This window comes from Sycon ciliatum, chromosome 3, assembly GCF_964019385.1.
Source record: "Sycon ciliatum chromosome 3, ocSycCili1.1, whole genome shotgun sequence".
Classification (NCBI taxonomy): Eukaryota; Metazoa; Porifera; class Calcarea; order Leucosolenida; family Sycettidae; genus Sycon; species Sycon ciliatum.
In genome coordinates this window covers 22,333,892-22,349,408 of record NC_088645.1, presented here as the reverse complement: position 1 = coordinate 22,349,408, position 15,517 = coordinate 22,333,892, and the positions used below count along the sequence as shown (strand labels likewise).

The 15,517-nt window shown below is 47.3% G+C and overlaps 2 protein-coding genes across 3 annotated transcripts in view; one reads left to right on the top strand and one right to left on the bottom strand.

Annotated features, from left to right (window-relative positions):
• LOC135811758 (valacyclovir hydrolase-like) overlaps positions 1 to 3,056 on the top strand; it is a 3,536-nt gene extending 480 nt beyond the window's left edge. The window contains exons 1-3 of the mRNA XM_065325005.1: positions 1 to 286; positions 1,230 to 1,347; positions 1,722 to 3,056. The exon at positions 1 to 286 is cut by the window's left edge and continues 480 nt beyond it. Coding sequence (XP_065181077.1) covers positions 1 to 286; positions 1,230 to 1,347; positions 1,722 to 1,816 — 499 coding nt within the window. The 3' untranslated portion in view covers positions 1,817 to 3,056. The remainder of the gene's footprint in view (positions 287 to 1,229; positions 1,348 to 1,721) is intronic.
• Positions 3,057 to 4,127: 1,071 nt separating this feature from the next.
• Positions 4,128 to 15,517, bottom strand: part of LOC135811757 (uncharacterized) — a 29,571-nt gene continuing 18,181 nt past the window's right edge. For both annotated transcript variants that reach the window (XM_065325003.1, XM_065325004.1), the window contains exons 10-18: positions 14,900 to 14,957; positions 13,870 to 14,102; positions 9,561 to 9,632; positions 8,773 to 8,836; positions 8,077 to 8,447; positions 7,414 to 7,470; positions 6,995 to 7,061; positions 5,881 to 6,645; positions 4,128 to 5,348 (exon numbers count right to left, since the gene is read on the bottom strand). In XM_065325003.1, coding sequence (XP_065181075.1) covers positions 4,921 to 5,348; positions 5,881 to 6,645; positions 6,995 to 7,061; positions 7,414 to 7,470; positions 8,077 to 8,447; positions 8,773 to 8,836; positions 9,561 to 9,632; positions 13,870 to 14,102; positions 14,900 to 14,957 — 2,115 coding nt within the window. In that variant the 3' untranslated portion in view covers positions 4,128 to 4,920. The remainder of the gene's footprint in view (positions 5,349 to 5,880; positions 6,646 to 6,994; positions 7,062 to 7,413; positions 7,471 to 8,076; positions 8,448 to 8,772; positions 8,837 to 9,560; positions 9,633 to 13,869; positions 14,103 to 14,899; positions 14,958 to 15,517) is intronic.

Below are 15,517 nucleotides of genomic sequence, written 5' to 3'. Positions count from 1 at the left end.
ACTGGGCTGGAGCGACGGCGCGAACATCGGCGCGATTATGGCGGCGCAGCGGCCCGACCTGGTCAAGCGTCTGGTGATGTGGGGCGGCAATGCCTACATTACCCAGGAGGACGTCGACCTGTACAACGCTGCGGCGGACACGTCCACATGGAGTCCTCGCATGGCCGAGCCGTTCGTCAAGGTCTACGGTGCCGACGGGCTGCAGAAGATGTGGACCGACTGGCTGAAGGCGATGCAGGAACTGCTGGATGCCGGTGGTGATATCTGCCGGGAAGATGCCAAAAAGGTACAGTGAATCCTGTCATTAACAACCCCGGCTATAACACGACTAACCCCGGCTATAACACGACTAACCCCGGCTATAACAACGACTAACCCCGGCTATAACACGGCTAACCCCGGCTATAACACGACTATCCCCGGCTATAACACGACTAACCCCGGCTATAACAACGACTAACCCCGGCTATAACACGGCTAACCCCGGCTATAACATGACTAACCCCGGCTATAACAACGACTTACCCCGGCTATAACACGACTAACCCCGGCTATAACACGACTAACCCCGGCTATAACAACGACTAACCCCGGCTATAACAACGACTAACCCCGGCTATAACACGACTAACCACGGCTATAACACGACTAACCCCGGCTATAACAACGACTAACCCCGGCTATAACACGACTAACCCCAGCTATAACACGACTAACCCCAGCTATAACACGACTCATGAATAACGACACAGTATTCACACCCAGTGACCATTTCAATGCGTACGTTCAACCTCGCGAAGGACGGCAATGTTTTCATGCTCTACCGAGGGTCGTTATTGGCAAGGTTGACTGTACTGCAAAGATATTCTGAATCTCTCTTTGTTTCTCTCTCTCTCTCTCTCTCTCTCTCTCTCTCTCTCTCTCTCTCTCTCTCTCTCTCTCTCTCTCTCTCTCTCTCTCTCTCTCTCTCTCTCTCTCTCTCTCTCTCTCTCTTCTGTTCCTTTTATCAGTGTGTCTGTGTTGATGTGTCTGTCTGTCTGCCTGTGCGTGTATATGTGTGTGGTTGTGTGGGTATGTGTGGTGTGTCTGGCTCTGTGTGTGTGTGTGGGGGGGGGGGGGGGGGGGGGTATGTGTGGTGTGTCTGGCTCTGTGTGTGTGTGTATGTGTGTGTGCGTGCGTGCGTGCGTGTGTGTGTGTGTGTATCTACCTGTATGTGCATCATGATTAAGGTAACGTGTCCAACATTGCTCCTGCATGGTGACAAGGATGGATTTGTGCCGGGTTTCCACGCTGAGTTCTATCGTAAGACCATTCCAGCACCTCTGCAGTACAAGAACTTCCCAGATGGTAAGTTGATCAACTAGAGATCATAGAAAAGAGAAAGGACCAAGGAACTACAAGTTACGCTATACTGTCCACTAACACCACCAGTTAGTAAACAATCAGCTCATGCGATAACATTACACTTGTAGTTCCTTGGTCCTTTCTCTTTTGTATAAATTAAACCTTGGCTCTCCATCCGAGTCCAAACTAGAGATCGACTAGAGAAATCTCTCTCTCTCTATCTCTCTCTCTCTATCTCTCTCTCTCTCTCTCTCTCTCTCTCTCTCTCTCTCTCTCTCTCTCTCTCTCTCTCTCTCTCTCTCTCTCTCCTCTCTATTTCTCTGTTTTCACTCTTTCTCTGTTTTCACGTTGTCTCTGTTTTCACGCTGTCTCTGCAGGCAAGCACAACATTCACCTGCGCTATGCACAGGAGTTCAACGAGATTGTACGCCGCTTCCTGCGCGGAGAGGTGGTCGGCGAGACGTCACACTAGACACACACACACACGTCCTGGTCTGCAGTCCATGTAACTTACTAGCATCCAGTGTACGATTGTGTTGACGCGTGGACAACTGCAGCCTGAACAATGTTGTGTGAGTACGATGCCTGCCTACTGTCATACCACCTAGAAGCACAAACGTGCTCTAAACTCTACTCTAGGGTATCCACATGTCGAGGCGCTTTTCATAATCGTCTGAGTACTGCAGCTTCGTCGTTTCTCGGTTATCTGTATTCCACGTCCTGGAATTCTGTCTTAGCTACGTTTATAGCCGCGATCTAGCTAGTAATCTCTCTTGTTTGCTTCGTTCCGCTCGCTGCATGTGTATGTGCGGTGAGCTTGCAAACCCATCAGTGGCAGCCACTTTTGATCAGGGCTGATTCTGGGTACCGATTCAGCTCAATAGGTATACAGTAGTTGCGCAGCACGGCATGTTCGGATTGTGCCTTGCTGTTGCAAGCATCGGTTTACCTGCTCTCTGTGCTGGTGTTAAGCTGGCGGTCCAGAGGTCGCCTTGTGAGCAGCGCCTGCAAACTGCGGCTTGATTCCGGCGTGCCAACTTTCACCTGGCTGCACTGTGCCTGCCTGTCGTGTTGTTTGCTGCCGCCAGCTTACTCCAGAGTATGTTTATCTTGTCTGCTCCCACTACTGGGCGTTCTCTGTTTAGATCCACTGCTGTAGTGTGGTGCGTCGCACTGGTGCAGCGTAGTGCTGCGCTGGTACAGCCTTGCATTGCACTGCTGTAGCATTGTGCCCCATTGCTGTAGCGATGTGTTGCACTTCTGTAGCGTCGTGTTGCGTTGTTGTAGCGATGCGTTGCACTGCTGTAGCGATGTGTTGCACTGCTGTAGTGATGTGTAGCATTTGCTGCAGCGATGTGTTGCATTGCTGTAGCGATGTGTAGCACTGCTGTAGCGTTGTGTTGCGTTGTTGTAGCGCTGTGTCCCATTGCTGTGCATTTTGTCGTGTAGTTGTCAATAATTATTATCTGTGAAAGTGTTCCCAATGTCAAAAATCATGGCCACCACTTTCATTTTCTTCCGTCACTTCTATATTTCAGTGACCCGTTTAGTTGCTAGCAAATTTTTAACCTCTTCTAACAAATTTATCACTTCAATTTGGCCCTCGTTTCATCACGTTTATTCTTGACTATTCCTATATCTCACTTCCGAAGTTTCTTTGTGCTTCACTTGTTTCTTTCTTCCATCAGATTTCTGATATGCATGCCCTGGGAGAGTGTGTTATGTGCAGTGCTGCTGAGCCCGAATATATTTGGAATTCAGAATGACGTCAGGGCGCTGAGCCCGAATATATTCCGGCTGATAAGCTATCGTACTGGACTTTCTTCCATGTTTCAGCGTAGGGCTGAAAGAGACCCCGGAGTCTCTAGACACATCATAGGCAGCGTATGTACTCGTGGGCATCGCGCGCCGCGAACTTCGCCGTGCTCGAATCGCTCTTGCACGTGATTTGAATTTTTTTGCCGAAAATGTATGCAGAGGATGGGTGCATGCATAGCCCCTATGGCCTGTAGCGCTAAATGGGTTAAATGTCTGACATTTCGGAGAATGTGCTGATCAGTGCCAGTACGGTCAGGTGCCGAAGAACTGGGGTTCAGAGTCGTAGCCTAGGCCATCCTTCTTCTTCTTCTTTGTGTAGAACTGTCTCTAAATGGCTGAGCCACCATGTACATAGGGGCTCAGTCTAGATCATAAAGTGATGTTGCGCAGAACTTGACGACCTTTACACGCTCATCTAAATCTTGTCCTCGCCGGTGAGATAAGAAATTCAGTGTCGAAGCCAAAGGTCATGCAATTGCTGGCGAAGGTAAGAGCAGATTTTCCGTTAAAGTATTTGCATGCGCATGCGCAACAGAGTCTGGCCCATCAGTAAGCGTAACACATTCACACCTGTCCTATCCTGTCCTGAACATTGCTGTAAGACGGTCACATGTCCCCTCATACGAACACATTCACACCTGTCCTGAACATTGCTGTAAGACGGTCACATGTCCCCTCATACGAGGTGCCGACAGACACGGGTAGTTCGGTTGAGTACGGTACGCAGCACGCTCCGCAGGCTAGCGGCCAACGAGAGTCACACCCGCTGACGTGCACACTCATGTTCACACACACACACACACACACACACACACACACACACACACACACACACACACACACACACACACACACACACACACATGCACACACGTTAACACATACACAAGCACACACACACACACGCGCGCGCGGGTGTGCGCGCATATGCACACCCCAGCATTGTTCAATGCTGGCCACTGTGGTGATGGTCGTATTGTATAGATGTGTTTCAATGTGCTTGCAAAACATCATGTAGAATTTGATCATTACAGTCAGGGAGTTGATATTGGTAAGGCATTACGAATGGACATGCATGATGCCAAGAAATACAGTCACGAATCAATGTCCATTACATTTTCTCAAACGCATGAATATGCTGTGTCGCAACGTGTATCATACTTCTATGTGCGTACCGGAGCGTACGAGATATACAGTTATCGGTTTTGAACAAGTGGGGGCTCAAGCAGTTAGCGGCAGTATGCACCAGGGTTGGTAAACGAATAAGAAAATTACATAAATCTGAGTCTGGAGGGGGCTCCTTTGCTTTTATAAAGCTCTCGAATAATAGCTGCTCAAGCGAACTAAAGGTCAAATTTATTCGTAGTCAGTTAGAGATGGATACGGATATGTTATTCTGAACGTGATAAGAGCTGTTGCATTTATTGTACCATTACAAGATTACGTTTTTATGGCAGTACATGCATGTCGTCATAATTATTCTAATAAGTAAATTTATTTTTTAGCTTCATTGGGTGTAGCTAAATCTGTTCTCGCAATGAGCATGTCTTTAGGGAATATTCATTGGTTGAGGGATTGTAATCTTTAGGGAATGCGAGTGGATTCAAGGCAAGATCTGAATCACTCCGTTCGCTGTTCGTTGAAGACTGCTCGGAAGTCATTGAGACGGTGCGGCGGTACACGGAAAGTACTGCACGGGAGGGGATGCTTGTGGCATGCAACACAAAAAAAAGAGGAAGTATTTGCTAGGGGTAAAAATCATGATGCAGCGGCAGTTGCAGTGGAGTCGGGCGCCCGGAAACTTGCCAGCGCGCTCTCATTGGCGTTGGAGACGGATATGGTGCAGGTGCTGACGCGAGGGGCACTGCATGCAGTCGACGTGGTGGTGACGCAGTACGGACGGTGGTGGTCACGCGCACTGCCGCCCTCTCCCCCAAACTTGAACGGCTTTGGTGCCGTCCTGGGCGGTTGTGATGACGAAGACGAGGACGCCGAGACTGCTGACGACGTCGGCGCTGGGCTGCCTCCTCCGATGGCGGCCATGCTGGACTTTGAGCGTCGCAGCGAGTCGTGATTGAACACGCTCTCGCCGTAGATGGTGCTGAGGAAGATGTTCTTGTGCTCGGGCGAGGCGATGCTACCGGCCAAGGGATGATTGGGACTGCCCGGGCGTATGGCGCTGAATTCTGTAATAGGGAGAGCAAAGCACAGGGTGTGTATGAGTGTGGTTCACATGCATTAGCCCATTATCATGAAGACCGAATTCTAAAATAGGGAGAACATAGCATGCAGCGTGTATGAGTGGTTCAGATTAGCCAAGTACTAGCATATAAAGCCCGAATTCTATAATAGGAGGAACTTAGCACAGCGTGTGCGTGTGTGGTTCACCATACCTCATCATCAAGACAAGGGCACTGAACAGTCTGTCTATTCTTTGACGGCTATATGCCACTACAATCAGTTGGGGAGGGGGAGGGGGGGGGGGGGGGGTACCAACAAAACGCATCAGGTGCTTACTAAATATTCCTGCTCCCCACCGGACATGCAATCATCATACCGCACACTGGAAGAAGCCACTTAGCTATACATGTATTGCCTGCTCCAAAAAATTGCATGTGTGCAACCCACCCAATGTGGTCATACTTTTCCCTACCATGTCCACCTATACAGTAGATGTACTCGCATAACATCAGATGCCGTGTGATAACGCTCGCTTACCGACTGCATGAACGCATGATCTCCCCGAGGGAGCACGTCTCAGCTCAATGCTCGGACCTTCACGTCCGTCGCCCGGCGGCACGGAGAGCGTTTGGTTTCGCGAGTGCCCCGGCGAGCCGACACCGGAGAAGCTGGAGACGCGCCGTGTGCCGCCGTAGTGCACCGGACTGGACATGGCACTCAGCGAACTGTAGGTCACATCGGCACCGACACCACTGCTCGAGCCGGCCGCCATTGTCGTGACGATCGTCGTGCCAACACCACCACCACCACCACCACCGGCACCGCACGCAAGGCTGCGGGCTGACGGTTCGTGATTGTCCGCGTGCGCCGAGAAGTGAAGCATTGGTACAGCATTGGCGTCGTGCGCTATCCACGTGGCCGGGCGCGAGATCACGCTGCCTGATCCGCCGCCCAGACTGCCCGAGTCCGCCTTCTGCCTGCGGAAGCATGCCGACGAATCGCGACCACCGCTGGGGTGCATGCTTGATGACGTCATGATGACATCACCCACACTTCGCTTCCTGACCAGTGCAGCATTGCCGTGCTGTGCTGACGTGGGATAGCCGCGGCTGCGCTGCCTGCACAGGTAGACGATGACCAGGATCATCACCACGACGACCAGGATGAGAACGATGCCGGCGGACGGTACGACTACGGATGCCACGTGACCCTTTGTCCAGAAGCTACCGCCGCCATTGCTACTGCCACTGGCACCTCTTGGATCGGGTCCAGTGTCATCACTGCTATTATCGCCATCAGGTTCTATAGACAAACGGACATGGAATGCACACACACACATGCATTTGTGCGCACATACACGCACACACACACACACACACACACACGCACACACACGCGCACACACACACAGACAGACACACACACACACGTATACGCACATGACAGCCGTCAAGCCTTACTCTGCGAGTCTGCAGACAGCAGTGTTCAGAACGTGTCGACTCATCAACTTCATCCAGAAAACCAAAGGAAAACTTGAAAAAATCTGACAATCTCAAATCTTTGAGTCAACCAAAACTTGGGAGAAAATAAGCTTCACTGCTTAGCTAAGCAATCGACTGATTAACTTAAACTCCTTTTTTAGACAACTTACTCTCGGTTTTGAACGCGAGCTGCAAGCTTGGAATGCCAGGACGTCCATGGACATTTGGGCCAAATATCTGCGGAGAACAGAAGGGAAGAGAAGATTGGTCTGGGACGATGTTGGGCCGGCAAATTATTGAGTAAAGCACAAACAGATGTTAACACCCTGCAAGTAATCCAGACTAGATTTCTTGCATATTGCTGTCACGGGATTGTCACAACATTGGTTGTCTGTTCAAGAAAATGCATACTAGTAGTCGATTCCATTTTCATCTTTACATGAGTAGCAAAAAGGACGACAAGCACGTGGACTGAAAAATGCATGATGAATTGAAAGAAATCATGAGTGTCAATATCCAACCGTCCACAACAGTTGGATTGGCCAAATGTTTCCGGACTGGACGCATACAAGCAGTGGTCGGTACGTACCACGACTGCATACAGGCGGCCAGCCGTCAGACCATTGATGTCAGTGGAATAGGTATCCTGCACACGAACAGCCGACAGATCAAAAGTGCATGTTAGCTGTGTCATAGAAGAGTGACGATAAAAAAAAACGGAGACCCTTTTGAATCTTTCTTTGGAGTATGAGTTGAATATGCTCGCCTGTTATCAAAGTGTGTTTATCCATTATCCAAATAATTATGTTTATCCATCGATACAACGTTATCATGGTTTTACCATTGACAGAAGCTCGGTAGATTGCCTCTCGTTTACATGCACAGATCCATGCTAAACTATAAGCAATATGTCGTGTGTTGTGTCTGCTGTGATATCAGCGCACCAAATGACAGTACACAAACTCACACGTCAACTATCTGCGGGTACTTCAGTCTATCCGTTGGGGGAGTGTTAGAGGAACAATTACTCTGTTTTCATTTCGTGGTGATACTGAGTGACGCATCATCAGCGGCCATATCTCTGGCCTTTCCCCATCGGAACGCGTATGTGATGCAGAGTTATGGACATTCGAAGGTTACGGGTAGTGCCACTCGGATAAACGAGGTATGGGTGCAGTGGAGGTATTTGGCCACCGATTAGCGGTACGTAGATTAAACATTCGAACATGCCGCGTGACTTTCCAATACATACCGAGTCATGTAGCTCTATGCTGCGTATTCCGGAAAAGGACGTCTTCTTCTGCACGTATTCGCGGAGGAGGTTCCAGTCGGAGAGGAAGGCGAGAAAAGATGCCGGTTGCAGTGCACCGCTGTCGTCGGTACTCCTCTGCTGAGCTTGCCCAATGATGCGGCTCTGGATCGCCTTGGAGTCGGTCTCCTCTTCCTGGTTGTCCAGCTGCTGGTCAATCTCGGTGGCCAGCAGGGAGTCGTGTGGCACCTCCAGCCATGCAAAGTAGAGCCGGCCGCCCTGCTGCTTCACGCTCCGTACCGGATTGAACTTCCACGCCACGACCGCGTTGCTCCTGTTCAGCGAGAGCAGCTGCAGATTGGAGGGCTGCAGCTCTGCATACGGGCAACAGACAGAGAACACATTACTATGCTTGGACAAACACACATGTCAAGGAGAATTTCCTATAAGTCAGGGCTGCCTGACACCGCGGCTTTCCTAAGATGTCATAGCAGATTCCGTTACCAATCGCAGTGCGTCAAACAAGGTCACGTTCAGATATCAAAGAGTATCCAGGAGTAAAGTGGCTGGGCATATAGTGTCTTCTATGTCTGATTTTCAGTAGTTCCTGGCTATGAATGTATGCACGGTGCCCGCTGAAAGTTCTTGCTGCGGAGAATCTGAACGGTGTAAAGTTACTACGAAGTAACTGAAACTTACTTGGTGTTGTGAAGACCAGTGACGACGAAAAGGTGAAAAAGCTGTTTGACACCATTGTAGCAATCTGAAAACACAGAGTATAGCACAAAGGGATGGTTTGTGACGGTGTGTATCACCTCCACTTCCAATTCCACTTGCCCATCGCTGAAGCAATGATGGAGAATGAACTATGCTAGACACAGCAACTTGTTGTTGAGTTTTTTTTTAGTCGCAACACAAACAGGCGATGGTGCCTCCTTATACACATATGAGAGACTTGTGCTGGGATTACACCATTCAACAGCTTGCAAGGCTGATGAATTGGCCGCCACTAACTTTGGCCTGGTCTACACTACACAGTTGACTGAAGTGACTTCTCCTGGCCAGTGAGTCCCCTAGTATGTATCACAGTGGATACAATTCAAATGTTTTGCAGACTAAGTCTTGTGTGGGCTGTGACTGGAGCCTCAGCCAGTGCTGTGTACGCTGTTCATATCATTATATCATTGCACTGCTGCTCCTGCTGCTCCTGGTGCACAGGAGTCCAGGTTAGCGATGTTAGGTTTTACTGGGGTGTGTCATACAAAGAACTGTCCCGAAAAACTGCATGCATCCATTGCAAGGAGCAAATGAGCAAAAATGTGCACAAGAACAGAAAGAGAGAGAGAGAGAGAGAGAGAGAGAGAGAGAGAGAGAGAGAGAGAGAGAGAGAGAGAGAGAGAGAAGAGAGAGAGAGAGAACGCGAGAGAAAGTGAGAAAGCAAAAATGAGAGACAGACACAAACCTAGATAGAGAGATGTGATTCCTACCTCGAGCTCGTAAATTGTTCCAGGCTTCAGGCGGACAAGTTTCTTTGTATACATTGCATCATATTGGTAGATCTGAGGAGTAAAAAGCAGATTTAGCAGTATACTTCTGATGATCAAAAATTACTGGCTGCATGGACGGATGCCACTCAGTTACTGGACTGATCTCTGATCTCGGCCCAGTTGAACCAGAACACGCCGACATGACTCAACGGTCTAAATGAATGCATTTGCAGTTGTATTGCCAACGATCCGAGTGCAATCCTATGCACCTTTTTCACACACGGCGGTGAAGCCTATCCCATATTGAATATGTTGCCGTCTAGATTCGGAGTAACAACAAACCGACAAGGCACGCTGTTTTTGATACCTGCTTCTAGGCAGTTATCTACAGTAGCTTCCGGAGCATAAGCTGCACTTTCAACAATAGTAATTCAAATCAAAAATGACGGTATGGCTTATACAGTAAAATAATGCCTGTAACTAAAGACCACCGTGACTAGCGACCAGCCTGGTACTACAGACCACTTCGCCACGCACAGACGGTCTCACATTCATGTATGGCTGTGCGGTGCAAACCTCTAACTAAGGACCACCTGGCACTAAAGACCGCTTTCTCTGGCCCCAAGGGGTGGTTGTTAGTCACAGGTTATACTGTACTGTGATGGTCAAATAATAATAATAATAATAATAATAATAATAATAATAATAATAATAATAATAATAATAATAATAATAATAATAATAATGTGGAAGAGAAAAAGACATATGGATACGAGTTAAGAGTAACTCTCCATCACTGTAACATGATACTATATACAGTCAGAAAGTGCAATAACTAGGCACAAAACTGACAGAGTACTGAAACATTCGACGTCCTGACACCTAGCTTCAACACATCTCCGTAGCGCTAACCGACAGCCTTCCAACTTGGAAGGTTCAAGGTTATGGAAAAAAAGACCAAAGAGGGGAAGGCAAGCGCAACGAAAACGAGCAAAAGCTACAGTCCCAACGGAACAAAGAATGTCGATTGTTACTGGACGATGACGAGACCAGTACGATATTTGACAAAGCGGTCTAACTACAATTCGAAGCAGCAAAGCAGCACACCACCCAACTTGGGTGGGTCATAAATATCAAAGATAAGTAAAGAAAGGGAAGCTTTGCGAAAACGAATTGTACAAGCCGAAAGCCAAACTCCTACAGTACTCCTCATGCATGACATTGTGATGGACTAGTTGACTACAAAACAAGTTGTTTCACACGACGTACGTTTCGCCGTATGGTTCGTGACGGCTCATCAGGTGTGCAATTTGAAACTCGGATGTTGAGCCATAAATAAATGTGGAATGTGTACGTCGTGTGAAACAACTTGTTTTGTAGTCAACTAGTCCATCACAATGTCATGCATGAGGAGTACTGTAGGAGTTTGGCTTTCGGCTTGTACAATTCGTTTTCGCAAAGCTTCCCTTTCTTTACTTATCTTTGATATTTATGACCCACCCAAGTTGGGTGGTGTGCTGCTTTGCTGCTTCGAATTGTAGTTAGACCGCTTTGTCAAATATCGTACTGGTCTCGTCATCGTCCAGTAACAATCGACATTCTTTGTTCCGTTGGGACTGTAGCTTTTGCTCGTTTTCGTTGCGCTTGCCTTCCCCTCTTTGGTCTTTTTTTCCATAACCTTGAACCTTCCAAGTTGGAAGGCTGTCGGTTAGCGCTACGGAGATGTGTTGAAGCTAGGTGTCAGGACGTCGAATGTTTCAGTACTCTGTCAGTTTTGTGCCTAGTTATTGCACTTTCTGACTGTATATAGTATCATGTTACAGTGATGGAGAGTTACTCTTAACTCGTATCCATATGTCTTTTTCTCTTCCACATTTATTTATGGCTCAACATCCGAGTTTCAAATTGCACACCTGATGAGCCGTCACGAACCATACGGCGAAACGTACGTCGTGTGAAACAACTTGTTTTGTAGTCAACTAGTCCATCACAATGTCATGCATGAGGAGTACTGTAGGAGTTTGGCTTTCGGCTTGTACAATTCGTTTTCGCAAAGCTTCCCTTTCTTTACTTATCTTTGATATTTATGACCCACCCAAGTTGGGTGGTGTGCTGCTTTGCTGCTTCGAATTGTAGTTAGACCGCTTTGTCAAATATCGTACTGGTCTCGTCATCGTCCAGTAACAATCGACATTCTTTGTTCCGTTGGGACTGTAGCTTTTGCTCGTTTTCGTTGCGCTTGCCTTCCCCTCTTTGGTCTTTTTTTCCATAACCTTGAACCTTCCAAGTTGGAAGGCTGTCGGTTAGCGCTACGGAGATGTGTTGAAGCTAGGTGTCAGGACGTCGAATGTTTCAGTACTCTGTCAGTTTTGTGCCTAGTTATTGCACTTTCTGACTGTATATAGTATCATGTTACAGTGATGGAGAGTTACTCTTAACTCGTATCCATATGTCTTTTTCTCTTCCACATTTATTTATGGCTCAACATCCGAGTTTCAAATAATAATAATAATAATAATAATAATAATAATAATAATAATAATAATAATAATAATTTGAAACTCGGATGTTGAGCCATAAATAAATGTGGAAGAGAAAAGGACATATGGATACGAGTTAAGAGTAACTCTCCATCACTGTAACATGATACTATATACAGTCAGAAAGTGCAATAACTAGGCACAAAACTGACAGAGTACTGAAACATTCGACGTCCTGACACCTAGCTTCAACACATCTCCGTAGCGCTAACCGACAGCCTTCCAACTTGGAAGGTTCAAGGTTATGGAAAAGACCAAAGAGGGGAAGGCAAGTGCAACGAAAACGAGCAAAAGCTACAGTCCCAACGGAACAAAGAATGTCGATTGTTACTGGACGATGACGAGACCAGTACGATATCTGACAAAGCGGTCTAACTACAATTCGAAGCAGCAAAGCAGCACACCACCCAACTTGGGTGGGTCATAAATATCAAAGATAAGTAAAGAAAGGGAAGCTTTGCGAAAACGAATTGTACAAGCCGAAAGCCAAACTCCTACAGTACTCCTCATGCATGACATTGTGATGGACTAGTTGACTACAAAACAAGTTGTTTCACACGACGTACGTTTCGCCGTATGGTTCGTGACGGCTCATCAGGTGTGCAATTTGAAACTCGGATGTTGAGCCATAAATAAATGTGGAAGAGAAAAAGACATATGGATACGAGTTAAGAGTAACTCTCCATCACTGTAACATGATACTATATACAGTCAGAAAGTGCAATAACTAGGCACAAAACTGACAGAGTACTGAAACATTCGACGTCCTGACACCTAGCTTCAACACATCTCCGTAGCGCTAACCGACAGCCTTCCAACTTGGAAGGTTCAAGGTTATGGAAAAGACCAAAGAGGGGAAGGCAAGCGCAACGAAAACGAGCAAAAGCTACAGTCCCAACGGAACAAAGAATGTCGATTGTTACTGGACGATGACGAGACCAGTACGATATCTGACAAAGCGGTCTAACTACAATTCGAAGCAGCAAAGCAGCACACCACCCAACTTGGGTGGGTCATAAATATCAAAGATAAGTAAAGAAAGGGAAGCTTTGCGAAAACGAATTGTACAAGCCGAAAGCCAAATAATAATAATAATAATAATAATAATAATAATAATAATAATAATAATATTAACTGGTTGGAGGGAAAGAGACAAACGGGAAAAGTCTGAAGAAAAAATTGACTGTCACCACCAGGACACGAACCAGGGACCCTCGCTTGTAGCCAGCGATGCTCTAACCACTGAGCTATGGTGTAGTAATAATAATAATAATAATAATAATTGTAGAAGAGAAAAGGACATATGGATACGAGTTAAGAGTAACTCTCCATCACTGTAACATGATACTTTATACAGTCAGAAAGTTTTGTGCCTAGTTATTGCACTTTCTGACTGTATAAAGTATCATGTTACAGTGATGGAGAGTTACTCTTAACTCGTATCCATATGTCCTTTTCTCTTCTACATTTATTTATGGCTCAACATCCGAGTTTAATAATAATAATAATAATAATATGAACAGGTGGCATATTGCCCGCATAAACAAATCATACGGTGGTCATGCATCTGTCAATGATCATTAACCAGAGTTGCTTGTTGGTGGCGAGGTTGAGGCATTCCTGAATCGGCACATTCAGAGATGGTCAAATGAATGGTGGTATACAGGGTAAACGTATGTGTTTCTTAGCACAAAATCTGGGTGTGGCTTATACAATGGAAAATGCGGTACTTTTGCCGCCCTTCATCAGAGGTTGCCAGTAAGACTCACCGGCTGAATTCTTGAGTCGCGGCACTGCGAGTATGTGGGCCTGGGGTGCGGGATGTCGTCCGTGCTGCTGCGCTCAAACAGCTGCAGGCAGAAGCCGCGCAGCAGCTTCATGTCGTACGGCTGTCTCCAGGAGACGTTTGTGGCGAGGAAGAGGTGGTCGCTCCTCTGCGGACTGACCCTGGTGTCTAACAGCAGATCTCCGATGTTTATGTCCCGTGCCTGCTGGATCACATCTGTCACAGCACAATAAGAGCACGAAGGTACAGGATCAAGCCTAATCAATGTCACTCCAAACAAAAAAACACTTCACTTTGGAGCAGACAAGGAGTGTGTCAGTGTAGTCTTGCTTCGTCTACTAGTACAGCGAAACCTGTCTAAGACGACCGCTCAAGGGACCTTCAAAATAATGGTCTCTGTTACCAGGTGGTCTCCTTACCCAGGGTCATTTGACTGGAAATAGTATCCCTTTGTCCTGGATTCAGTGGTCTTTTATGCCAGGTGGTCGTCTTATCCGAGCGGTCGCCTTGACAGGTTTTACTACTAGCTAGACACTGTGGGATAGATACTTGTGCTGCGTTGCCATGGTCACCAATTGCCCTGCCCTCTAGTAGCCGGGTGCCTAACTGGTAGGCGGAACCTGGATCTGGTATGAGGGGTTGGGGCACTCCCAAAGACTCCTGAAATATGTAGTGGCATGGTGCATTGCACCAACCTGCATGTATGACGAATGTTTGAGGGGTGCTTGAACCCTAAATATGCCCCCCCCCCCCCCCTTTGCTCCTCCCCGTAAGCTGCTGCAGAGGGGAATCTCAGAGATGAGCAACAGTGTCTTTGTGGACTGCTGGAATTGCAGCCAAGATAGCATACTAGCAATCTTGCACCATGCATATTAGCAATGTATCGTATCCTGCTCCATGGCATCTCACAACGTCCTGAGGCACCATTGACCAAGACAGACAACCATACAAGCGTACGAGGCAATAGTCATTAGAACGATTTTGCACTTTTTACGAGTTAAAAAAATCTGTACCTCTGCTGGGTGTTCGGAATTCAACGGTTGAGTTTCTCCCTGATGGCAAGTCAATAACCTGCAAATGCAGAGAAAAAGAGCAGGAGAACACTGCTACAGGCAGAACCAGTAGAGAGCGCAGCAGCTGCAAGACCATTCACAGAAAACGTACCTTGAGGCTGGGGGTAAATAGAAATCGGACCGCAATATGCGGGCATTGACAATGCTGGACCAGCTCCTGGTTTTGGCCATAATGCCCTATGTCACGGTCATGTTCTCGTGTGCCTGGCCCCAATGATAATACCCGGTGCGTGCATGTGATGTGGGTAAGTTATTACTCAATCGCCACTACCACCACTTGTTTACAACCGGCTATGAGCCAATATTGACACAAGAGAGTTAAAACTGATGCATTTGACAGGGTGCAAAGGGGTGCCTTTGAAGGCCTCAGGCACACATGGGCATATTTGGGTCCTAAAAGTGCAGTTTTAATGTCCGATTTTACACATCCAAATATCCGTACTGTGTCACGTTACAAGCGAAAAAAGTGAACACCATTACACCTGTAAGCCATCATGAGCTGATTCATGAACAATCGACCGGCCACACTGGGAGTGAGAGCGTTGGACTATACACTGT